The sequence below is a fragment of the Melospiza melodia genome, chromosome 1 (assembly GCF_035770615.1).
Source record: "Melospiza melodia melodia isolate bMelMel2 chromosome 1, bMelMel2.pri, whole genome shotgun sequence".
In the NCBI taxonomy this organism is placed as follows: domain Eukaryota; kingdom Metazoa; phylum Chordata; class Aves; order Passeriformes; family Passerellidae; genus Melospiza; species Melospiza melodia.
This window is the reverse complement of record NC_086194.1, coordinates 145108941-145134501: the sequence shown is the minus strand read 5'-3', so window position 1 is coordinate 145134501 and position 25561 is coordinate 145108941. Positions and strand designations below refer to the sequence as shown.

At 41.6% G+C, this 25561-nt stretch overlaps 1 protein-coding gene across 6 annotated transcripts in view; it reads left to right on the top strand.

The window, feature by feature from the left end:
* The window catches only part of PAG1 (phosphoprotein membrane anchor with glycosphingolipid microdomains 1), a 106446-nt gene extending 81313 nt beyond the window's left edge, over positions 1-25133 (top strand). For all 6 annotated transcript variants that reach the window (XM_063170829.1, XM_063170845.1, XM_063170851.1 and 3 more), the window contains 6 exons: positions 7527-7738; positions 10429-10480; positions 11015-11111; positions 14172-14761; positions 19208-19267; positions 21331-25133. In XM_063170829.1, coding sequence (XP_063026899.1) covers positions 7614-7738; positions 10429-10480; positions 11015-11111; positions 14172-14761; positions 19208-19267; positions 21331-21681 — 1275 coding nt within the window. In that variant the 5' untranslated portion in view covers positions 7527-7613 and the 3' untranslated portion in view covers positions 21682-25133. The remainder of the gene's footprint in view (positions 1-7526; positions 7739-10428; positions 10481-11014; positions 11112-14171; positions 14762-19207; positions 19268-21330) is intronic.
* Positions 25134-25561: the final 428 nt, after the last annotated feature.

Here is a 25561-nt window from a genome sequence, read left to right as displayed (position 1 = left end):
ATTTAGAACACTAGAAGCCAAAAGAAGCCATTGCAGATGCAGAAACAGCAATTTGACCAATTACAAATATGTTTTACAATGTTTTTAAAGTGCCTGTGAAGAAACTTCACTATCTTGACTCCAGTAACACTGTGGTGCTAGGAGACATTCTGCCAGGCAGCACCTCAGTCCAAACAGCAATCCTGTCAGCTACTGTCTCCAGAAGCATTTAATTGCAGTTGCTCTTATTCACTTAATACCAATGTAAAGCAAGGAACACATTTGTGTATTCAGGCTGTTCCACAGTATCATCTATTTTAATGTGGCAATGCCTGAGAATTATCTGAAATGTCTCTTTTTGATAAAATTTTGATATCTTTGTATTTATTTTATTAGGCTGTCATGCACACTTATTCCTATTTTGATATCTTAATTAGTCTTTGTCACCTGTAGCAGAGGTGGTTGCCTGAGGCAGCAAACAGGACTGGGAACTGAGAGAGGAAGAAGAGCTGGAGTGGATAGAGAGCTGGGCATGTCCTGTGTGGAGAAGTACTGAGAGAAGAGAAGGATCTCTAGTACAGGGGGATTAAGGTCCAAAGGACCCCCTGTTATCAGTTGCCCAGCATGAAACACAGAAGATGTGGATTTACCAAGTTAGAACAGCCTGAAGCATAATTTTGGCTGCAGTAAAAAGGCTCTTTCCCAAAGCCAATCCCATGCATAACTGAGGAGTTAGCTCTGGTCAGGGACCACTCCTGGAAGATGATACAATCCCCATTCTGTGGAGAATAAGAGAGTATGAGATTGTGGGCTTGGGCTGTACAAGACAGTTATCTCCAACATGCTTCATTTACTGCAATGGACCCAACCTTAATGTTCATTAAAGCACAACTCCCACCAGCTTCTGCAGACAGGCTCCAAAGCAGGACTTGCAGTAGGGAGATACCTATGAAGAGTTTGACCCAGGTATTTTGCCCACACAAGAAGAAATGCAGCCCTGATGATGCCATTAAGCATGTGTGTAATGTCTCATTGGGTTATGCTGTCAGGAATCCACCAACTGTGGCAAGTCACAGAAAGGAGACACTCAGGAGCTGCCTCCAGCTACTCTGCACTTAAAGCCTGGTTAGGCCACATAGTGGAAAAGGTCAGAAAAGACATTCAACTTAAAATGAAGAGGTTTAAAGGAAGGTTGTTTAGGAGAAGGAAGGGTGCTTTGATTTCATTTTAACACAGGTCAGCACAGTGCTACACTTAAGGGCTGTTTCAGGAGCACAAATGGCATTTCCTGCCAGCACCATCGTATTTGCATGCAGAGAACAGTCCTGACATGGAAATGGTTATGGATTGAGCAAAGTGCATTTCCACGTCCTCCCCCTTCTCCAAATGAGCTGTGTAGTTTGGTGTGAGCTGCTCTGGGTACAGGAGTTGGGGATTGCCTGCCTTCAGGTGTTTTCTTTAAGGTGGCCTTGAGGGTGTCACATACAAGGGAAGTGCTCTGTCTTTGGGCCCTTGGAGACATACTCTGCCTGCTGGTGCCTGAGCTGGGTCAGAAGTTGCAGAGAGAATTTTCTATAGTGGGAGTAAGGTAAATCCTCTGGTCTCCTGCAGGATGCTATCTTCATAGAGAAAGTGTATTTTCAGGATTTGGAGGAACAGAAGATGAAAGGCTCTTATATTGAGAGGTGTTAGTCACATGTGCAGGAAAATTTCTGCTGTTGCCTGTTTGTTGCAGCCCAGGTTTCTGGTTTTGTGGTTGAATGACAGCATTTGCAGCTGGATGTCGACAAGACATTGCTTCATACTTCTCAACTCCTGTCTCAGTTTGTGGGTCCACACATCTTGTACTTCCCCATTTTCTGGTTTAATACAGCTCTCTGGGGGATTGCTACCAGAGTAATAAAAATCTCATATAAAAATTCCAACCTTCTTTCCCACTCTCCCTGCTCCTTGCCAGGCCTGCTGTGGGGTGGAGGGGATCTTCCAAACCGTCTCATCGCCCTGATCTGTTTTGCAGTTTAGCAGTGGATAACTGAGAGCCCTGGGAGCCAGAGGGGTGCAGGGCAAAGAGAGCAGTAGGAGCCTGAGCAGTTCCCAAGGGAGTCCCTAAAAGAGCTTGGGGATGAGCACATGAGGCACCTGGGCAGTGCCCCCGTTCGCTGAGCACAGCCTGGCAGCCCCAGTCCCGCAGCCTCCGTGAATCCCTCCCGTCCTCTCGCGTTTGCCTTCTCGCATTCTAAGTCGCTCACTTGTCAGAACAATTCAGTCTCTTGCCTGTGCTCCATCTATAATTCATTAAGAAACCCAGAGAGGTGAAGCTGTTGACATTTCCCACTCTTTTCCCTTTGGAAGGCATGGGCTGAGTGTTCTTTGCAGCAGGCGGTGAATGAAGCTGCTCTAAACCCAGAAGCCAAGGGAGAGGAACACGCTGCCATCTCCTGCTGGGACACCAAAGCATGGCATCTGCCTGTCACAAGCACATCCTTTGCATGTGCCACCATCAACTCTGGCAGGACTTTGCTCAGAAAATCCTGGCCAGACCCTGGACCTGAAGTGCACTGGGTCTTATGGATGCACCTGTCTTTGAAGGAACATCTTCAAAGGTGTTTGGGTCTCACCCCAGACTTTTGCAGCAGCTTCCCCACCAGTTAAAATTTATGCTTCATGTGCTTCCCAGAGTTGCAGCCTATCTGCTTCACTCCAGATACAGGTCTTTTGGAACAAAAATTGCATTCTCCTCATCATCACTTCATCCTGAACTGCATCAGCTCTACTTTATGCCTGCAACAGCCGCAAGCAAAAATAACACATTATTCACCATAAAAGCGTGGGTTATGCAACAAAATATCTGTCATTTTGAAACCACAAATATAATTGGGCATTTAAGTGCAATTTTGAGGAATGGCTACAGGCATCATCTATCATAGGGATTTCAATAATGGCAAATATTGATGTCTAAAAAGCAAGAAGTTCCCACAAGCAGAAGAAATTTTATCTAAATTTTATATAGTGTAAAGATTAGTTTTCTGAACTGATAGTGACTTTGACGTGTGAATGCAGACTATTGTTTAGATTTTGCCATAGATGAAATAACCAGGTTTCTTACCCTCATGTTCCAGGCCTTTCTCTGTTACTCTCTTTAAGAGTTCAGCATCCCCAACAACTTGTGTGCAGAGTTCTGTGGAAAGGGTACAGTGGAAGAAATCTTTATCTTTAAATGGTTGTCACACCAGAAAATCATTTTAAAAACCCCAAACAGTTCCATTGACCACTGTTCTGTCTCAGCAGTGTCTGTCTGCAAGGTTGAACTATTTGACAGACTTCCAGGGGTGGATGCAGGACTATTTTGAGCCTGACAGATGAAGGGCCCCACTGAACTCAAGAGTTTGCACCGAGCTCTGAAGCACCTCATAGGAGCCACAAATCCCAGACCCCGAACAGAGAGATTCACCAGAGGGCAGCACAATATCACTTTCCATTGTAAGAGCAGGAGTTAATCCTTTCAGCTGTCAGAAAGCTCTTAAAAACTAGCTGCTTGTTGTTCCATCATGATGATTTGAAATAAGTTTCTCTTTAAAGCTAGCCTCAGGAACATCTCCTAAATCCAAGGCATTGATGTTTTAGTGTCCAGGCATTCACATAGTGGAAGCAGAGGGAGTTCAGGCAGTTGTGTTTTCAGTCTGTCTTTGCTAGGTTTCTGTCCAGGGCTGGCTGGGGCAGCTGATGGGTGCTGGTCCAGCTTCAAGCATTCCAGGAGCTCTCCTGGAATATTCCCCAGCCTGGGTGAATATTATTTCAGCCTCATTTTTTGGGAGGCATTGAACAGAAAGAGCAAGCTCTCTGATGTCACTGCATGGTAAGGGTTCACAGAGGGTGAATCTAGAACCACAGAATCATAGAATGGCCTGGGTTGGAAGGGACATTAAAGGTCATCCAGTTCCAACTCACCTGCCAGGGCAGGGACTCTTTTCACTAGACACAGCTGCTCAGAGCTCCATCCAAGCTGGTGTTTAACTCTTCCAGGGATGGGGCATCCTCAGCTTCTCTGGGCAACCTGTTCCAATGCCTCACCACCCTTGCTGTAAAAAAATTTCCTTTGAGATCTAGTCTAAACCCACTCTCAGTTTAAATTCACTCCCCCTTGTTCCATCACTACATACCCTTTAAAAAAAGTCCCTCAGTAGTTTTCTTCTGAGTCCCCTTTAGGTACTGGCAGGCTGAGATGTTTCTATGTTATAATTGTATTTGCTTCTGGTTGTCACGTGTGCTGAGCAGATTCTAGGCCCTTTAGAACTTATGCTAAACTCCTGCTTTCAAGGAGCTGAGAGGAATCACTTGTCACATTTTGCCTGCTCAGCTTCCTTCATTCAGGGCTTCACCTGCCATCAGTCTGTTCCTGTTATTTCTCTGTTCTGCTGCACAGGTGTCTGCAGCAGTCACCTCCCCTGGTTCAAGTGCCACTGTGCTTTTCCATCCTGTTCTGACCTCTTTCTCTCAGCATATAGTCAAGGCATTTCATGCTGCTTTCCTGTAAATTAACTACATCTTCTGGCCTTGGCCATTCCCTTTGCTGCTTTGACTTCTGCCTGGTGGGATGCCTCATGTCTTGTGCTTCACTCCTGACATCACTCATAGAGGTCTTCCTTCACTGACTCTTTCTGATCTCACTCCTTTTGAAGTTCAGTCTGAGCTCCATCTGCTCTGGCTCAGACCAGCCCTTCTAACTCTGTACTGAAGCCTTCAAAGACAGAGCTTTTCCATGGGGCTGCTCCCCATGTAGCCTGAGCTTTCCTTAGCTTAAATGTTATCTTTATTTAAAGTCCTGGAAACTTAAGAATATATATTTAGAATTTTAAAAACCCACTTTCCTTACAGTATTAGTTTAAGTTACATTACTTAGTCTTTTGAGAGTATAGTATCCTTCTTCAGAGTAGATACAAAATTATGAACTTAGTAGTAGAAATAATTTAAGTATCTTTCAAGACAGGTCTGTGTCTGCTCTAAAAGAAAATAAAAATGTGCTTCTGTTTTAAGAAAAGTACTTTAAATTCCTATTCCCTTCCTTCCTTCCTTCCTTCCTTCCTTCCTTCCTTCCTTCCTTCCTTCCTTCCTTCCTTCCTTCCTTCCTTCCTTCCTTCCTTCCAGTTTCTTGTTTTCGTTTGCATTCTTTTTATTTTCTTGGGAAAACTAAGGAAAAAAGATAACAAAAGTGCTGAAAACTTATTTTGCTCAGTTTCCTTTGTCTTTACATTACATTTTCATTTAATCTTTTTTTTTCCAAGGAAAAAAGAAAATTAGGGGGTTTTGAAGGCAAAAGGATTGGACGAAAGAAACGAAAAGATTTTTTATGAATTTTTTCTAAGTTTTAGCAGAGCAGAAAATGTCTTTGAAAATTCACAAAAAAGAAAAGCTTAGAAGGGAAGTACTTTCTATTCAACCATCTTAACAAGGGTTTGGAGCTAGTTAAGGCAGCCAGCACAGTGTGCTTGGTAATGTTTTCTGGATGAGGACAGTCCATCACCTCTGCAGGAATCCGTTCCAATGCACAGTGCCCTTGCATGACATCACAGAGGTATTTGTGGGCATTACACCAAGTTTTCTCCTGAATAAACCTGATTCAGTTTCCCTTAAGGTCTCTCCATTTCACAGTCAGTGACTGTGACTCACAGTTGAAATAACCCAACCTGGGCTTTAAAATAGGGATGAGGCAGAGCTGTGTCATCTGCTGTATACACAACTTTTAGAGTGATCTGCCGCTGCTTTTAAATGTTTGATTTTCCGGGCTCTGCCCAGATAAGCAGAGAGGCACATTGCTTGGCAGTGGTCATCGCTGAGGAGCGGTGGCTCTTGGCTGTCAGTGCCCAAGACTACCAGTGAGATGTTTGTGCTTTGCCAAGGTGTGTGGCACCTGTTCTTCCTGTGCATTTAGGGGTTTGGAGAAGTTACACAATGTCTGGCTTTCTTCTTTCTTGCCCAAACCGAAAATATTTAACTACACCTTGAAATTGGTCTTTTCAGGATCAGCAATTTTTCCCATCTTTTGTTTATTTCTTCCCATATCAATTAACATCCAATGCCATTATTACCTAAAGGGAGTTTTTTTAAAAAAACCATTTATTCACTGTGGATAAATTAGTAAGGTTCTTGTTGGAAGGTGTTCAGAAGTCTGATCCTGCATGGTTGAAATGAATGAGTTCATTTTATGCAGGAACAGAAATGTTACTTGTAAGAGCTACCCAAGCTACCCAGTCACCTAACTTAGTTGTTATGTGTAGCTACTATCTTCTCTGATTCACCAGATTTACTTTGATGTGAGTGGCTTTTTCTGGAGATAAGTCTTCTTTTCATGTAAGATTTTAATAAAAAAATGGTGATATGGTTTTGTATGCAAGTATGATATTAGCACCTAGTTGAATTTGTTTTTACAAAGGATGCTTCTGCTGCAAAGAAATAAACATATCTACATACAAATTTCCTATACCAAAAAAGAAATTCTATGAAAATGTATGCGTTAAAGTAAGTCATTAGTGGCTTTACAAATTGTCAACCTTATATTTGTGCTACTTTTTCATTCCCAAAATATATCTGCTCATTTTTTAGCCATTGTATTCTATTTCAGTTTTTATCAATCAAGTCAGGCTGAAAGCCTGTAAATAGGCTTTGCATAACCTGTTCCCAAATTATGGAGGAATTGTTACCTTCAGCAGTGAAGAATTAATAACTTATTTTTAATTTTGCCATGTCAACAGTATATTGCACTAAATGTATGTACAGAATTTTAGAATGTATTGTATACCAAAACTTGTATGTCACAAATAGGATTTACCCAGCAGTCTTCCCCATGGACTGCTGTGCTGTAGCAAAAGTTGTGTTTATTCAAGTTCTTAAAAAAGACCCTGTTTACTTTGCTCTATTGTTTTCTCACACTCGTGTGTGGAGAAGCTAAAAAAGAAAGTTCAGTATTGTTACTCTCCAGACACACTATTAAGAAAATAAGCATGTCACACTGAAATAAGACAGGATCTTATCTGCTGTGGTGTTTGTGGTATTCCTTTCAAAGGCTTACCTAGTTTATTTGTCACTGCACTTAAAGCCTCCAATCACAGGCAGGCAGGAGAGACTGAGAGAGGAGGAGGTGGATGTTTGCTGCAGCTCTTTTGGCTTGTTATCTTTGCAGAAGTTGTAGCTGGTTTCAAAAGCTCATTTTTCAATAAAATTTGCAAATATAACCACAAAATAGATTACTCTGGCCCTCAAAGCAGGTTTATAAGTCTTTTCCTGAAGATACAAGTACAGAGATGCTGTACTACCTTTTACTCATATTAAGATTGTAAATAGGTAACAGCTTGTGTTAATATTTGACAGATCTGTTCTATGTTACTGTCAGAAATGTAGCAGAAAATCTCTTTGGCTGGCTGGCTTGTATTTGAAACTGGTTTTCATAAGATCTGGATTTGAAAATCTCTCCTGCCAGACTTGCAGCTGCCAGATTCATTATCTTCAAAACTTCTCTTAACCTCTGATGGTGTTTTTCTTTCCTTCTGCAGAAACAGAAGGTGCATGCAGCACAGATGTCAGTCTTCTTCAAGGAGTAACTTCTTCAACCCCAAGTGATACCAGCTCCTGCTAGTACCATGGGGCTGGAGGGTGTTTTTTTAGGCACTGGACAGATCCACGTAATCCTGTGGGGAAGTTTGGCAGCCATGACAACACTCTTGTTCCTCACCTTCCTCATCTTCCTTTGCTCCAGCTGCAATGGGTAAGGCTCCAGGGCTTAATGGTTCACTTTGGACATGGCTTACGTATAAATAGTTAGCAGGAAACGCTAACTATTTATACGTAAGGACTAACTAACGTATACTAACAGGACTGAGGTACAGAAATTAAAAAAGAAAGGTACAGTTTTCAGAGCAAACTTCTGTTTGAACAGTTCTATTCATTCTAAAATCTAATTTTTATTTTTTTTTTGCTGTGAACGAAGTACACAATTGTGTTTATTTGGTGGTTTCTCCTAAGCAGAAGCCTGAAGCACAGGTAGACACTGAGTGTTAGCAAATCACACCCTTAAGCTGAAACTGAGAACATTAGGTGGGCTAAACAGGACCAAAAAAAAGTCTAGGTAAAAAGGAAAGGGAAGTGATTATGTACTTCAGCTTTGCTGTGGCCATTCCTGAAGTATTGGGAGCATAGTATTGATCCTGCCTTTCATGCAAAAGCGAGTAAGGATCAAACAGTGGTACTAATCAATGCCTTATGCCCTATCCTTATTTTCTTCTCCATAAGAGGATTCAGTTTCACCAATACAGGCACTGTAACTGGCTTTGTTTATGCATCTTTCAAGGCTCCTTCATGACGCGCGCTCTGAGCCCTGCAGGCCGCACAGGGAGGGGGCAGCCTGCGCTCTGCCCACGGTGCCCTCCACAGGCCGAGCAGGCTGACCCCTCACTGTCAGGAGGGGCACTGCTTGGTCCATACTGCTCTGTTTTGTAAGCACAGCTGAACCAGCCAAGTCTATGGGAGAAAAATCCAGCACAGCAGCAAAATCTGCAGTTTGGGTGCATGTGCTTGTAAGGAGCATGTGCTTTCACCCCTTCAGCTTTGAGAACATTGAGGAAATTGTGCAGCCGTAAAATGCACTGTATTGGCACAAGATGTGTCTACAGTGGAAGGCTTTGTTTTTCAGCAGGATTTATCTAATGCCCACCATGCAAAAAACAGTTGTGGGCAAAACCAGGTCCCAGAGTTGGTTGAAACCCTAAAAAGCCTAAGTTAGAACATGTAATTTCATGTGATTCAGGAGAAACACTTCTGTAAACTGTGAGTTGACACTTCAGTATCTTCTTATTGTCACAGTTTCCTGTGATATCTGTGTAAAAAATAGTAGATTTTTTTTTTTAATTATTTAAAAGTAGGAACCCTATTTTAAATACTCTTCAGCCCACAGACATTGCATTTAGGTACTGTGTATCATCTTTAAGGCCTTTTCCAACCCAAATGATTCTATAATTTTGTGTTTTGTTTTGTAATATACCAATCCTAGAACCTTTTCTAGAAAGATGGGTCAAACCACTGAGTGATCTTTGCAGTTACAGAGATACATTGCCTGAAATATTCTGGTGGTGTTTTTTAATAAATTATTGTGTTGCTAGTTTGGACATAATATCTGTTGTTTCAGGTCATTCTGTAGGGCAGGTTGTTTATGAATGCAGTTGTGCAGAATTTCTTCCTGGCTTCCTCTTGAAAAATGGATGAGGACATAGAAAACTGAATAAAGTTTGTTCTTTCTAAAATATCAGAGTCAGAAAAATTTCCAGAGAGGAAATTCAGCTTTTAACTTTCTCTGTTCTGCATTGGTGCATTCTCACTTGCTGTTTTGGTATTTCCCAATTAGGTAGAATTTTAACAGTTGCTAATGTGGAAGTTCACTGCAGTTCACTGCAGATTTTAGAAGAAGCAAAAGTTTCATCTTGTCAATATTTTCTCAATTTTTATTTGACTTTTCATCTAGGGGAAGGACTAACATTATTTTAAGCTCATACTTTATTGCAGTATTTCTGAATAAGAGCTATATTTCCCAAATGGTAAAAATGGAAATGTGATCCATACTTAGACTCCTTTGAAGGACCCAGGGAAGCAGGATTCCTTTAAAAATGTAGGCCCCTGCTGCTATGAAATTTGTACACCTTTTTGAACTGCTTATGCTTATTATCAATTTGACTGGCATTTTTAGTTATCTGGATTTTTTTGGCCTTTTCCAATTCCTCATAGGATACACACTTTTTTCTGACACAGTTTAAGGGACTTCCTAAATAGTCTGTAACCAGAATGTATATCTGAGAATTTCAGATATGATTAAAGAATAATATTTTTATTATCATAGAATCATAGAATGGCCTGGGTTGGAAGGGACTTTAGAAATCATCTAGTTCCCTGTCATAGGCAGGGACACGTTTCACTAGACCAGATTGCTCAGAGCCCCATCCAGCCTGGCCTTGAGCACTGCCAGGGATGAGCCATCCACCAGTAGTTACTTATTGGAGCAATTTGTTCCAGTGCCTCACTACCCTCACAGTAAAGAATGTTTTCCTAATATTTAATCTAAACCTACTCCCTTTCACTTTGAAGCCATTCCCACATGTCCTGTCTCTGCATAATTATTTTATTGCATTGTAATAACCATCAGTCACTTCTCACGGTGATCTCACATTGAGTGAGAAGAAGGTTTTGTGTGTTTGTTGTACCTCTTCAGTTATGTCTGTCACCATTCTGCCTCAGTGGTGTTTTTACACAGAGGTCATACCAATTGCTGTAATAATTTTCAGTTATTCCATGTTCAATATTGTTGTGAATCATAGTTCTGTTCCCTGCAGGAGTGTAAGGTCTATGAATGATTGGTATTTGTATATTAGCATAATTTGTAGTAAAAATTCATGTGTCTTTTTCATTAAGGGAAAAGAAGGCCAAAAATCAGAATGGAGATCATGAAAATCTGATGAATGTGGTAAGTATTTATTTCTGGCAGCTTTTGTCTATCTTGTGGTTGGTTTGTACCAAACTCCTTGCAAAATACAACAGATTAGAAAATAGCTCAGGAATTTCAAGATGGTTGAGCATGGGAAACTTTAAAAGTTGCAGAATGGGAAGTGGAGGAAAACTTGTGTAGATCCTGATAATCTGCATTTTCTCAGTGCCCTTTCTGCCACCACTGTACTCCAGCCTTCCCTTCACTCCATCTGCAGCCCAAGGCAGTGTACAGTCTGCCCTTTGTCAGCTGCTGTCCGCTCAAGGGTTAAAGCCATAGCAATGTCTAGTACCGTAAAGCTTGAGAAGGACATCACTCTGGACATCTTGGCATTTATTTCTATTTAACATCTGCAAACACAGGCACTTAAATCTTTGAATCTAGCTGGCATGGTTTGCTTCCCCTGCCAGTAATACCTGTGGGTCAGAGCCCCAGAGATGGGAATGCAGTTTGTCGTGTGTGTGTTCACGTGTGCGTTGATTGTGATCCAGCAGTCCCTGCTCTGTGTTGCAGCCTTCCGAGAAGGAGGTGTTCAGCCATTCCATCACCAGTTCTGTAACGGAGCCTCCCCCAAACAGCGAGCAGAACGGAGCCCTGAGCAACGGAGAGGGTGAGTCCGGGCAGCCGCTGCGGGTGCGATGAGCCGGCGCTGCTCACAGCTCCCTCCTCAGCTGCGCGCTGCTGATCCCTCGGGTTTCAGCGTGCCAGCCAGCAGCTTGCCGAGCACACAGGCAAGCCATTTGTCAGAGTACTCTGCACACCTCTGCAGGTCTGACACCACATCACACACAACTTAGAGCCAAGTTAAAAAATGCCATGGAGTTGTTTGCCTTGCTGGGAGGTCAGTGGAGGTGATCGTCTCATGGAGATTTGGGAGGTTTAGGCTGCATCTCCACTCCTGTTACTCTCGTGTTGAGAACGACACAGGAACAGGTGAGAGGCAGTATTGCAGAAAGAGCAAAGAAGGCTTTATTCTAAAGAACCACGTGTTTTTTATAGAGCGATAACAAACGATAATAATATAGAGTGATAATAAACTATAATAATATAGAGTGATAATAAAACGATAATAAAATGATAAAAACCTATAATAAAATTGTAATAAATTATACATTCTGTTTGATTGGCTAGTTAACAAAAACACCTTTCTCATACACCATCTTTGAGAAGAACAGAAAGACAAAGTAGCAAAACACCACCTGCAGATTGTTTATACTAACAAGTTATTACATTCTTACAACTCCCTGAAAATTCTCACAAGCCGCTGTGAGAAACGCTTGCTGTTTCTCTCTCTGTGTCCCATGGCATCCGCACACTCCTGGGCGTGCTCTGGCACAGCCCCACGCTGCTGCTCCCAGCCCTCCACGCCAGCCAGCACTGGGAGCTGCTGAGGTCCTCTCCTGGGCCACCAGGTGTGTGTCACCAAGCCACACCTGCAGATTGACCAGGTCACCAGGCAGAGAATGGGACCTTCCCTAACCTTGGTAAGCTGTGGAACTGGGATAAAACCAGAAATGAAGCTGCACCTTAGAGGTTCAAAAGTGCTCCAGGAACTTAGGGACATATTTCAAGTCCTCCTCCAGGGATTACAGCTTTGGATCACAGTCCTGTGCTGTGCTGTCACTTATATTTTTATATTTCAGAAAACAGGCAACATAAATAGGCTTCCTTTTTTTTCCTTAGTCTTTGCTTTGCTGAACACTCAAAATTATTCACCCTGAAGTATCACTGGAAAAATATTTTACTCAGCTGCGCCTAAAAATAAACTCACTCTCAGCTCAGAGCCACTGGGAGCCAACTGTTGTCTTCACACTAACACCAACACCAGGGGCTGCACTCCAACTTACAGCTCTTTCCTCATCTCCTGCAACCAGAGGCTAAGCTATCCAGACTTCACCCCTTAGAGACAAGCCTAAGTAATTTTTAAACTTTGTTTTTGCAGCTAATTGCTGTTCCCATCCATTGGCTTGTGTATGTAGGTGTGTGGTTCCCCGAGGACTTGATGTGCAGAGCAAAGCCCTGCAGAATGGAAGTATTTCTCTCTGCCATGAGTCACCACGTGTGCAGCTGTCAGAGCTGCTGCTAAAAGGTGTGCTGTCAACCAGCAGACAGTTTTCAGACAGACTGTCTGATATTATACTCAGCTTACACTCTGCATAACAGCCCTTCTGAATAACAGGAACCCCTGAGCTTTAATTTCTTACTTATAATTTATGCACTTTTTGTTAATACTTCTTTTTATTATTGTTTCTGCTAGCTTTTTGAACAGGGGCAGGGCTATGGAAGAGGAACCATCAAATGCTATGTTGTTTTCCTTTACCCAACCTGCCAGCATTGTCTTATCTATGCCAACCCTTCAGCTACACCAACCCCTTCTGTGCTACCACCCATAACCACAAAAATACAGAAAACTAAGCTTTTGTTGCTTTTGATTATCCCCTCCAGCCTGTATGGAGTGTGTGGTTTCTGGGTTCTGTAAGGGTGCTCAGCACAGCATAGAAATCCCTGGAATCAAGGAGCAGAAAGGCAAAACTCCTACCTCCCGTTCAGACAGTGATTATCATCTCACACCTCCAGTTCTGTCCTGAGTTTTGCAGTCAGGGTATGGCTCCCTGCAGGTGCTGACTGTGTCTGCATGCCCTGAACACAAGAGGAAGCAATGTCCATGGCAACCACCAAATCAAGGGCATCGATTGCTTTGGCAACGCTTCTGTCACCATGTCAAACACACTGAAGGACACAGAAGAATGGGTTGTTTTTGTAGAGATAGTGCCTTAGGAACTGTACTAGGAAAAGTAAAGCTGTTCAGAAGTGATTTTTTACAGAAATAGTGTGAGGTAAAGTTACCTGCCGTGCTTGAAACATGTTTGTATATGCCCGTGAATGCACACAGATGTCACACGTGTGCTGTAAGATGAGAAGCCCCATACATTTCAGTCCCTAATTCCTCTAGTGACAATGACATGTGGCCCACTTCTGGGACCTGAAACAACATGTTCTGCCTGACACTACCTCCTGAAGTCTAGTCTTGTCTCTTGTGCATATGGCCAGCTCGTTAGTAGGTTGTCAAGCAGCATTATGTGCTGCGAGACTAAGAAGGATGGCTCAGCCCTCGGTGGGGAGCTCCTGCTGGAGCCTGCAGGGAGGGCTGAGCAAAGTGCAGCTCCAACCAGAACTGGGCCAGCTTGTTAAACAAGCTGAAGGATGGTGGAGAGGAAGAAGGAACGCTTTCCTTTTGATTCCAAAGAGTGGGGAAATGCAAAGAGGAAAATCTGACGAGGATTTTTTTAAGGCACTTGGTTTGAGGCCTCCCACCTGTTTCCCATCTGAGACTACTGAGCACTCTGTAATCATTCAGTGAAACTGAGTACAAGGCAGCTGAATATCCCACCCCCCGTTCTGACAGTGAATGCTGTTGCCATATAATGTGACTTGGGGGCGTAAGACTATTTTAGATGTTGTGAGAAAGATATTTTACCAGTAGAGTGCAGAAATGTCTCTAACTGAAACCTTTTGATAAGCAAAAAGCATGCTAATCACTAGGCATTTCCAGGCATTAGCATCATTTATCCTTTCCAGCATGTCACAAAACCAAAGTGATGTAGAGAGTACCAAATCACACCTTTTAGTTACGCCTTTGTTTGTAATACTTCTCTGTAATTTTCTTTAGTTCTTTCTGAGGACAGTACAGCTGCCTGTATCCAGCCTTATGAAGAAGTACAGACATCTGATCTACTAGATCAACAGGATAGTCTTGGAAAGTCTATAAAATGTCACCAGAGCCGGGAGCTACCCAGTATTCCCCCTAACAACCCCATGGAAACTATAATCTCATCTAGAAATGCAGAAAATGATCAAGGTCTTGGAATGGAAGGGCCTTATGAAGTCTTGAAGGACAGCTCCTCTCAGGAGAACATAGTTGAAGACTGCTTGTATGAAACTGTGAAGGAAATTAAAGATGTTGGAGCAGTAGTCAGCATGGAAGGGAACTCTAGCAGCAAATCAAAGGCTTCACTGACAGTTTCTGAAGGTCAGAATCAGATTCCTGAGTGCAGAATTGAGTCAGCAGAATATGCATCTGTTGACCGAAATAAGAAGAGTCGCCAAAGTGCAAATTCAGAAAGTCCTCTTGACAGCATTCCAGATGTAGAGGATGAGCTTCCCCCTCCAGTACCCATGAAACTTCTTGATGAAAATGAAAATGTGCAAGAAAAAGAAGTGGAAGAAGAAGTGACAGAAGGAGCGAGTAAACCAGAAAAGGTAAATGCTGCAAATATTTGTCCTCATCAAACAGCCAAATAATGATTGGGAAATATGGGTGGGAGAGGATTTTATTTTTCAGTAATAAAAAATAACAAAAAAGAAACCCCACTCAAGACGAAGCAAGACTGTAAATGGAAATATGATAATGCATAGTAGAATCCTTGCTTAAGAGGTATATGCTCATTCTATTGCTGCCTGTATTTTTGATTGTTGCAGCTATGCAGTACAAAAGGCTTTTCCCAAATATTATCCAGGAATTGCATAGGAGGCTTCTGCTTCTTTGTTTGATGGTATTATACTTGTGGAAGCTATTACAAAGGACATCCAGTATCTCTGTCACCATCTATATATTGTTCTTTTTTGTTCTCATGAAACTGCAACTTATAAAAAGGAGAGGGGGGCATCCTTGGGGGATGTCCTTACTTTAGATGTGCCTCTTTCTTTGGGCTACCTTGACTTAGCTGTGCAAGTGTTAGGCACTGACTTTGGCTGTAGGAGAGAGGGATAGAAAGAGAGAGAGACTGCAGCTCTACACTTTTATATTTGTCAAATCCTGCATGTCACATATAAACAGAGTGTAAGGAATTTCTAAGTGCTGAAATCACAGCCAAAAGTGAAGTTTTCTCAGCAGCTTATGCTTCCTCCCTAGGAACGAGTGGTGGTGAATTCCTTGAAATATAGAATTATGACATTTTCAATGGTTTCTTTTCTCATTAGTAGATTTTTACAGGAAGCCACTTTAAGGATGCTTTCAGATCATAGCAGACTTTTCATAAACTGTTGAGTTTGCATTTTTGAGCATGCTTCAATATCTTCTTATTAATTGTGAATGAAAGGTTTAGGAGATTTTTGGTGTCTGAGTCATCAAATAATATTAGGTAGGTATTGATAAAAATTTCCAAAAAATTCTTAAGATGCAATGTGACTTTTTAATGTAAACATTTAAGTGAAAAATCACAGCAGAGCTGAGGTATTGTTACTTGGTTTTGTTTGTTCTCTTCTTTGAAGAATTTCAGTAATCCAGGAAGAAGGCAGAAGAGTATCTTGTTAAATAAATAACTAACCATGTAACTTGTAAAGCACAATATAGTCTAAATGAATAAACTGAAGACTTGCAGTATAAAAATTGTTTAGCTAGACTCTCCAGTGCACATTTTTACAACAATGAGCTCATTAAGCAAAAAATTAAGATGTGACTATCAACAATAATCCAGAAATATTCCCCCCTCTCACATTCCAGCCATAAGTAATTTCTAATTAAACTTTTAGATAAACAGCTTAGTGTAAAAGTGATATTTTTCCTACCAGGTGTGAAAAGACTAGCAGAAAGCAATTGTACTTCCCAGGCACCAATACAAAGGAAAAGCCTTTGCTGCTCTGTAGCTCCCCAGCACACCGTGTATGCAGTGTCAGTAACTGCCAGGAGTGGGAATTGATTAAAATGGTTCAGGTTTTGAAGGATTAATCAAGAGATGACACATGCAGTCCCCTAAGTGCCAGAAAAAAAGGTGTTTGTCTAATTAAAATTTATTCAGAGCTGAAGGCACCCTGAGTTCAATCTTGGGCAGCATCAGATCATGGCTGTGCACGCTGCTGGGTACATGCATTATGCATCGGGCGTGCCTGTCCTGTCCTTGAGAGCTACAGCTGCAGCAGAGCTGGAGATGGTAATTGATGGAATATATAAATGTCATTATTGTTGGCATTGTGTGGGGAGGGGGCTGGGGGATTGTTTTTCTGTTGTGATGGTGATAGCTTCTCCCTGTATTTTGCTGCTTCAAGCAAAGCAGAGCAATGCCTGGTTTTGTGATGTGGCGACCAGAACCAAGATGTTCATGGAAATGTATGTTACACTGATAACTCTTTTAGCTAGACCCCATAGGTGTTTCTGGTTTTGCTTCCTTTCTATGAGTCTACTCAGCTGCTTTGTTTAGCATGACATCTGTATCCCAAACTCTTCAGCCTTGTGCCCTGGCCCTGATGAAGACAGATGTTGTGTGTATATCATGTCCTGCAAGTCTCCCTCACTACGATGAGGGCATACAGAAGGGACAGGCAGGGAGGCTCCTGTGTAACCAAGGCTTGTACCTGCCAGCTGAGAGAACAGATTGTGTCCAAGCTGTCTCACTGTCTAAAAGAGGGCAGCCAGGGTGATCCCCAGCCCATGCCAGTCCCTGAAGCACTTCAGTCTGGGAGAGTACTAGGCAGACCAAGCCAGAGACCATTCCTGCATATAACAGCATGAAAACTACCAGGCATCCTTGTAAGAGCCAGGTGTGCAATAACAGATGAAAATTTACCTAAACAGGTTTTTGGCTGTGACCCAGCCAAATCCTTTGGAAAGACTAGGGAAGAAAGGCACCTTTAACAGCACAAGGCCTCTTACAGGTCTCTGTCACCTGCAAAACCTTGAACATCATTCTTCGGATAAAACTGAAAAAAGCAGAATAGATTTCTTTAGTTCTTTCTTTTATTTAAAAAAGAAGTATGAATCTCCTTTTTCACCCAGGTCTTTCCAGAGTGAGCACTCTGGGTAGAAGTGCTATCTGTGTGTCCATCTGGCTGCTGCCATGTCATTTCAGCCTTGCACAGCCTGAGGATGAGCAAAGCATCTCTTACAAATGCATCAGAGGAGAATGTCCTTGTTCTTGTGCCCAAGTCAGGAGCAGCAGCTGAGCCAAACAGCAAAATGTCGAGTGCTGTCGAGGAACAAAAGGAAAGTGGAAGGCAAATAAGGACACGTGTTGCTACTGTTGAGGTTTCAGCATAGTTTAAAATGTTGCTAGGTACAAAATGTTTAGGGGCAAGTGGGATTTAAGTTTCCAAAATAACAATATCCTCCAAAACGGATGCGTCACAAGCTTCACATTTAGAAGAAAGAATGCTGTATCAGGGAACAGCACAGGATGGCAAACACCCTGGGGTATTTATCAGTACCTGAGTGGGAAAGTGTAGAAGGGGTCCTGACACCTGGTGCTTATAGACACACTGATGACAGAAAAATCACTGAAGAATTTTATGAGCACATGCTTGTTCTAATGTGTGAGGATGAAATTAGCAACTTACTCCCCAGCAGAAATAGATGCAGATAGGAAAGACTAAACTAAGTTGCTGTAGTGAAGCAGATTTAATACAAGGCCAAAATATATTTGAACTTTTCCTTTTTCTTTTGTTCTTTTGGTTTTTTTTTTTCGGTTGGTTGGTTTTTTTAAGAGTAAACAAACCACAGGTTTAAGAGCACTGTTCTCCAGTCAGTGAGAAAGAAGTGAGGGAGCTTGTCAGTGTGAGGGAAGCTTTTCGGGTGCAGCAGGCAGAACTTCAGTGTGCTTTGGGCCAGGGTCTGTCAGAAGTGCCCAGGAATCTGAAGTTTGGTATTTACCAGAAGTAAAAACAACAAGAAAATGGAAGGAGGAAAGAATCTATCACAATGAGCCTCTGAGAAAAAAAAAAAAAAAAAAAAAAAAAAAAAAAAAAAAAAAAAAAAAAGAGAGAAAACAAGTTGTGTGCCTGGAAGTAGTATTTTATTAACTGTGCTGAAAATAGCTCTAGTCCTCCGTGTTGGCTTGCACTGAAGGTGGTATGAAGTATTTTAGTTGGAGAAGTTGTGTGAAAGTCCAGAATACAGCTTTTTACAGTGCTGGAAGGCTCCCTCTGAATCACTGTGGAGCAGGACTCTGGCAGAGCCACCTTGGCCCAGGGAGGAGCCATCCATGTGCAGCAGCAGGGCTGTAAAAGTCTGAAGATGATTTTCATAAGAGCAAAATGCTTTTCCCCTGATGTTTCATGACCTGTTCTACACAGAACACTTTAGATGCTTGAAATTAGACTTGATAGCAAACCAAGCCCTCCATCCTTCAGTGACTCTGTGTGTGTGACCTGGCTCCAGCTCAGGGTGGGCTGCAGCAGGTCTGAGTGGTTGTGAGGCCAGGCTGCTGAGCATCTCTGCACAGGAACTGCATTCCAGGGGTGAAGGACACATGCAGCACGACCAGGATCTACAGAATGAAGGGTAACAATCCTCCAGAAGGTGTCAGCTGAGTATTGTTCTTCTGTCATCTAAAAGTGTATCTGAAAATCCTGTGAAAGGGCAACTGGTGTATCACAACAGCTGACTTCTAATTGTTCAGAAGCCTCTGTAGATACTTCATAAGAGGTGTAAAGGCAAGGATACAGTGGTGCAGTGGTTTTTAACCATTGCATTATTTTTACCCTTTTCAGGTCAGGATAACAGCAGATACATTAAAAAAGCTTTACCAACCTCAGGGCTGTAATCTCCAGAGAAGTACTCTGAATAGTGGGGGTATTAGCTATGTATAATGGAACTTGAGAGCAAATGACCCTAAAATATAATGTATTGATTAAAATGGGAGGGTTTTATTATAGATTTCACACTGCTGATGGGTAATGAGCCTTTTATTTTCTTTCTTTCTTCCTTTTTTACAGAGGCTTAGTTCAGTGTCTTACAAGTCTCGAGAGGAAGATCCATCTCTAACAGAAGATGAGGTAGGTTTCTTGCATGAAATTCAGTAACTAACTAGAGACCAATTTTTAGGCACAAATTAGCATAAGCTCTGGTTGATTAAGCAGAATCCAAGAAAGGTGAAACTTGTGTGAAAGGAAAATGAAAGCCCAAGGTTCTCTGCACAGAGAACCATTCATAAAATCAGAGGTATTCTAACATATGGCTGTATCAGGCCCATAGGTTAAAAATGGTGTCAGAAAACAATAGGAGGCCACAGTTAGTTGATTGTTAGGGTAATTTCTTGATTTGGATGACAAAACCTTCTCAAGAAGAATAACCAGCAGCCTTTTGAAACATATGCTCCAGCTTCCCCATGCAAAGTGTTTGGGGCTCTGAGAAGTAAGCTGAAGCACAATAAAAGCACTGGAACATAAACTGTTCTTTATGGCCAACTGTCTGTTGGTCAGATAAATGGAGGAGTGTTAAACAAAGAGAAAAATTAAACATAAATAAGGCTGCTTGTGATCATCTCCAGTACACCCATGCCATTTATAAATATGTTTTCTGGGCATAAAACTAAACACAAACTTGGCAATGAGCTAGGTGAGCCAGTGCCTTCTGCTGGGAGAAGCATTCCCAGCCATTAATGAATAACCTGACCTTGAAGTGGGTTAATGTAATCTGATACTGAGAAGAGTTGAAGTACAGATGAGCAGAAAAGCCATTTTTTGTTAGCTGAAATCAGTAAAAAGTATTGCCATCTTCAAGATGATTTCCCTCTAAAACAAACAAACACCAACCAGCCCCAAAAACCCCAAAGCAAACCAAAACCAAAAAAACCACAACCAACCAATGAACCAGCCAAACCCAGCCCCACACAAACACACACACACACACACAAAAAATCCCAGAATTATCAGAAGTGGTCTGGTTTGTCTGCTTCAGTCTGTGTTGCCTATTGGTAATGGACATTTTTATGCTAATCTACTCTTTTAACTGGATTGATGCAAACTCAGAATGGCTTTGCATGCTTGGGAAAGACTTCAAATGTAATGGAAGAGCTATGTTGCATTGTGATATTGGGTACCAGAGAAGCTGTGCAGGGAATTTCTGCCATCTGTTTTGTGCATGGGCTAGGATCCATTTGTCCTGGGAGAGGGAATTAAGACTGATTCCTGTGCTTGGCAACAGCCCAGGTAATCCCTGAGCAGAGGGACATGTGTGGATGTGGGCTTCTCCTCACCTTTTCATGAAGGACCACTTTCATGCACTTGTTGAAGTGTACCACCTCACCAGAGGAAACTTTTAGTTAGGAATGAAATGCTGGCTCCCTTTCTGCTGTTTACAGCTGAGAGGATTCAGTCTCCAGTCTAAAGTTCACATGCTCAATGCCTGAGAAGCAGCTCTTCTTTGTAGGCAAAGTGTAGTCAACAGAGCAGGCCTTGCATATCAGTGTTGGCACTACTTGCTATTATCTGGTCTGAGTAATTTATCTCCAGATTTTTAATGTTGTCTTCACATGTGTTGGTGCCTATTTAGTCCTGCCTACAAAAACAATTAACTATTAATTATTAATTAACTCTTCTTCTATGGCAGTGTCTCTAAAAGCAGAAAAGTAGCCACTACCATTAAAAATAGTAACAGTAATAATTTTTAAAGCCCTAAGGACCAGACAGCATCCTTCATTACAGCAGTTCAATCTGATCCTCCCTTTGATGCCTCTGTCCCTGTTGAATCTAAATTGACTCCAGGACCATAATAAAACTTGCAAGAGCTCCTCTTACAAAGCCTTTCCCTTTTGCCCAGTTCTAATTTTCTCACCAGGGTTTTATATTCAAGGAAGTTCTGCATTTATAAACTTATTTTATAAAGCAGTCTTTTTTTTTAAAGAAAACTGATCTGTAAATGCGTGCCAGAAAAAGAAGGATTTGTAAGGAATAGTTGGGGTTTTTTTCCCAAGGAAAAAGTCATATCCTTTTAGAATGGATATCTTTGTATCAGAAGATCCTGTCTTAAAAACCAACATCCTTGTAGTGCAAGGGTACAGACTGGTGCACAAGCTCTGTGCCATGCTCCATACTCAGCAGGTGTCTCCTTTTCCTAGATCTCAGCCATGTACTCATCGGTGAGTAAGCCGGGACAGGCCATCAAGGCACTGGATTCTCCTTACACCTGCATTCAAGAAATTGCATCTCAGAGGTCCCCGTCCGTTTGCAGTGGCCTCTATGCGAGTGTGAAGGACTTTGAAAACGCCCTCAATTCCACCACAGTGCCTCAGCCAGCGGACAGAGCAAACGGGGAGCTGGAGCCGGACTATGAAGCTATCCAGGCAGTGAGCCAGGAGGAGGACAGGACCTTGGTGGTGCCCAGCACAAACCACACTGCTCTGTCAGGAGAGAGCGACTACGAGAGCATAGGGGACTTGCAGCACCACAGGGAATTCACCAGACTTTAACCACTCCTGCAGCAGATTTCCACGCCGTTATTTTCAAAGGACAATGAAACATGGAGAGGGAAGTGCTTTTCCTGTGGAACACAAGTTCTGAAGAAGCAATGTACATTTCAGCCAGGGTGTGATACCTGCTGGTTTTTCTGAGTGGTGGATCAAGGCTCATGGGAAAGGGTACATCAGGTCAGAAAGATGACCAGGAAAATGTAAAGGTTTCTTTATTGCTATTAGCTCCAAGGCAAACGTAATTTGGGAAGGAGTGCCATGCTTGTTGTCCTGATAGGAGTACATACCAAAAAGACTACCTTTACACAAAACTAGCTTCTCATTTTAAGAGATTATTTTATGTAATTTTCTTCAAAGTGTTTTTCAAGCATAATTTTTCATTCAAGTTTTGGCATCTGCAATGTTGAGCAAACCACGGATAATTGTACCTCAACTCAGACTTACTCTGCGGGGCTGGGGAAGATTCACTCACTTCTGTGAAGATTCACTCACTTCTGTGTCTTTTGGGGAGCTCTGGCCACCTTCACTGCAACTAAAGTGCAAACAACAGTAGTTCACAAGGGACTGACTCCAAATGTACTTGAATTAATTCTGCTGGCTTTTTCTTTTTTCTTTTTTTTTTTTTTTTATGTCAAGGGCTGTAGAATGTGATTTTCAGTATTTGAGATGTGTACTGGTATTTGTAGGGGTTTTGATTGATTATTTGTGAAATATCCCTTTAAAATGGCAGCGGTCACCCTTAGCATTCTTGCACTGTTTCCCTCAAATGGACATAAAGATGTACACACACACCCCAGACCATTGTCATGTTGCAAAAATTGTGCAATTGAATGCATTGGCATAATGTGTAATTTAACCTTAGTAGTGTTGAGGAATTTTTTTGCAGAATTTTGCCCTTTTTAAAGACTTAACTATTTTAATGTTTGTCTAGTTTCTTGTATAGGAAAAATTCTGTACTGTGTTCAGTGGGTAATACATTTTTTTTACAACATATTTTTCATCTTCAAAGTTTTTATAGATTAACTTACTAGGATTTGTAACAGGAGAAATCCCATTCTTTATTTGGGCTTGATTTTTGGTTGGTTTTTTTCGTATTTCAAAAGTAGATAAATGAAAATTGCTTTGGGGTTGTTTTGTTGACTTTTTCTGTCTCCTTGAGCAGGGAAATGGAACATGCCTTGCTGTTTTTAAGCTAAAATTATGGAGTCTATGTAAAAGAACACTGCCAAAGGGCAAAAAAGAGACAAAAGAGACAGTGGGATTTAGTCAGGCATAGCCACTGGTCCTCCTTGTTCTTCTGCTAAAAGGAGCAGGAGGGCAACCAAGACCTACTTGGGCCTCTAAAAAACAGTTTGAAACTCACTGGCTTTTCAAAAATGCTGAATTATTCTGTTACTGTGAAAAATGAAGTACAGTGCTTGGATGAAATAAGCAGGTACTGGATTGGTACCTTTTTTCTTCAAGAATAATACAATAAATAGTACAATGGTACAAGAATAGTCCAAGGGTAAAGAACTAGCATTGCGTGACATGCATGTGCACATATCCCCATGTATATAAGCATACACTTGTAATTTGGACACAAGTATAAGTTATAGTCCAAGCTGGCAACATTCACATACGTAATATCTGGCATGTGCTTGAAGAGCAGTTTATTTTTAATTCAAAATAAACAGTACATAAACTGAGGTTGGCTTATTCTGTAGTAAACAAAACAGGTTTATTTTCAGCTCAATTGGTACTGGGTTTTGAAGGTTGAACCCTTCCCGGATCCTTGGTCAGTTCTCAACATGACTTAGTACTATAAAGAGCAAGCATAGATCTGGTTACACACATTTATTAGAAAGAGCTTCATAACTGAAAGAAGTGTGCTGATTTACAGGCTTTGCCTGCAAGTTTGCTCTGAGGAGCAGTGCAGTTGTGCAGTCAGCCTCTGCCCACGGGGTGGTTCAAACTTTGTGGATCCTGACCTTGTGTGACAGTGCAGCACACTCTGATCTATGACTCTTCCTTGAAGGAGCAGTTCAGACCACTCCACATCCATCCTGTTCTTGACCATGCTGCCATGTTTTGACAGCTGCAGCAAACCCTTTGCTTCCACTTCAGTGCTTTTTAAGGATGACTGTGGTTCTGCTTTCTGGAGGTTTTCCCTTTATAAAAGTTTTTGTTGCTGTTTCCTTGAATGTGAATTCATGAAGTTCACCTTTGAATGTTCTCTCCTTCTACTTCACACTGTTTAAGGCCAAAGATAAGATGCGCCATTTTTCAAAATATTTGTCATGCTAAGTCTGAAGAATTTCTTTAGTCTTAAACTATGTGTTAGCTGTCTGTTCCTTGCTCAGGGGTACCAGTTTATATATGTAGTCCTCAGTCTGACCCCTGCAGTTTAGAACTCAACTCCTGATATTCCCAAATGCATCTTAAGGTGTAGTTATCCTTCTACATGGATGAGTGCTTTGGAGAAACAGTAGGAACATGAGGTTTGCCAGGTTCACTAGATTCAATTTCAAGACCAATTCAGTGATATCTTGAGATAATGTCAGTTGATAGCAAAGAATAGTGCTGAATTATTGATTGTAAAATTTTAAGGTGCAAAAGAAGAAAAGCAAACATCACTCTAGAAATACCCCCATTGAGACCAGCAGGTCAAAAGGTGGTGGAGGACTGTCCAGTCATTCTGTTGTCTTTCACAGCCAGATCAGATATGTTGCTTTGCAGGAAGGGACACGAGTCCTTCTGTCCTTTCTTTCCTCTGTTCTGACAACTGCTCCTGAGACCCCCTAGGCTTCCCTTTTACACAGTGAAAGAAAAATTTTCCTCCCCCTCTCGTCTTTCTTTGGTTTCTGTTTTTAACCTGTCTCCTACAGCCTTGCACTGGGAGCTGGTACCATGTCTGCAGTGCTGTGGCAGTGGCACATTCCTTCCTCTTTCAATTACTTTCAGACTGGTCACAACCTTTTAATGGTTCATCAGACCCCAGTCTCATGGAGAAGGAATTCACATTTTGGATTGCTGCTTTTGGCACGTGTACCTGCCCTCAGCCTTGAGACCCACACACACTAGACTTAAAAGCTGCAAAAAATAATTACCCTCCTGAACAAGGATGTATGGGGGAGTCCATAACTCCCCTGCAATCAGAATTATGTAGTTTAATGCTAAATGAAAATGTTTTAGAATTCAGATCAAGGTTGGTAAGTGAGTATTTACATTTGTTGACAATGAATCAATGTTCTGGTTTAGTTCTCTCTCCCAGAAGTAATACCTGTTCCTTTATGGCTGCTGTCAATGCTTCCTTTTCATTAATATATTTGACAGAAAGATTTTTCCAGTAGTAATCCCCAAAGAGATTCATCTGACTGTAAAGAAAAGGGAGTTTCTTCTACCTGTCTCTTTCCTGCTCTTTTTAATTCTTTCATCATATCCCTAAATAAAATTTCAACATCCAAAATGAAGTGTTTGTTACCTGGTGATGTTTTCTTGGAAGATTCACAATCTATTTCTTTGCTTCCTTTTTTTGGCACAACTGTACAATAAGATCTCACAGCAAATTGCCACAGTAAGGCCAACAGAAGCTGTAATGTGTATATAACTGCACTAGTGAAAAGGTCTTTTTGATTTCTCTCTGGGAACTGGTAGAAAACAGGAAATGCAGTTCACACATCTCTTCCACGAATCTGTGTCTTCCATGAAAGTTGTTCTTACCACATACCTAACCAGTGCTAATTCAATATGTAAACCAGTCATCCTATTCTACCATGAGTGTAGAATAACTTTCTCAGTCACAGAGAGATAAATTCTTTGCAGATACATGTAGCATGGGCATGTACCTAATTACCACAGTTAGATCAGTTATAGTGCCTTTTCTACAAAGTAGCTAGTA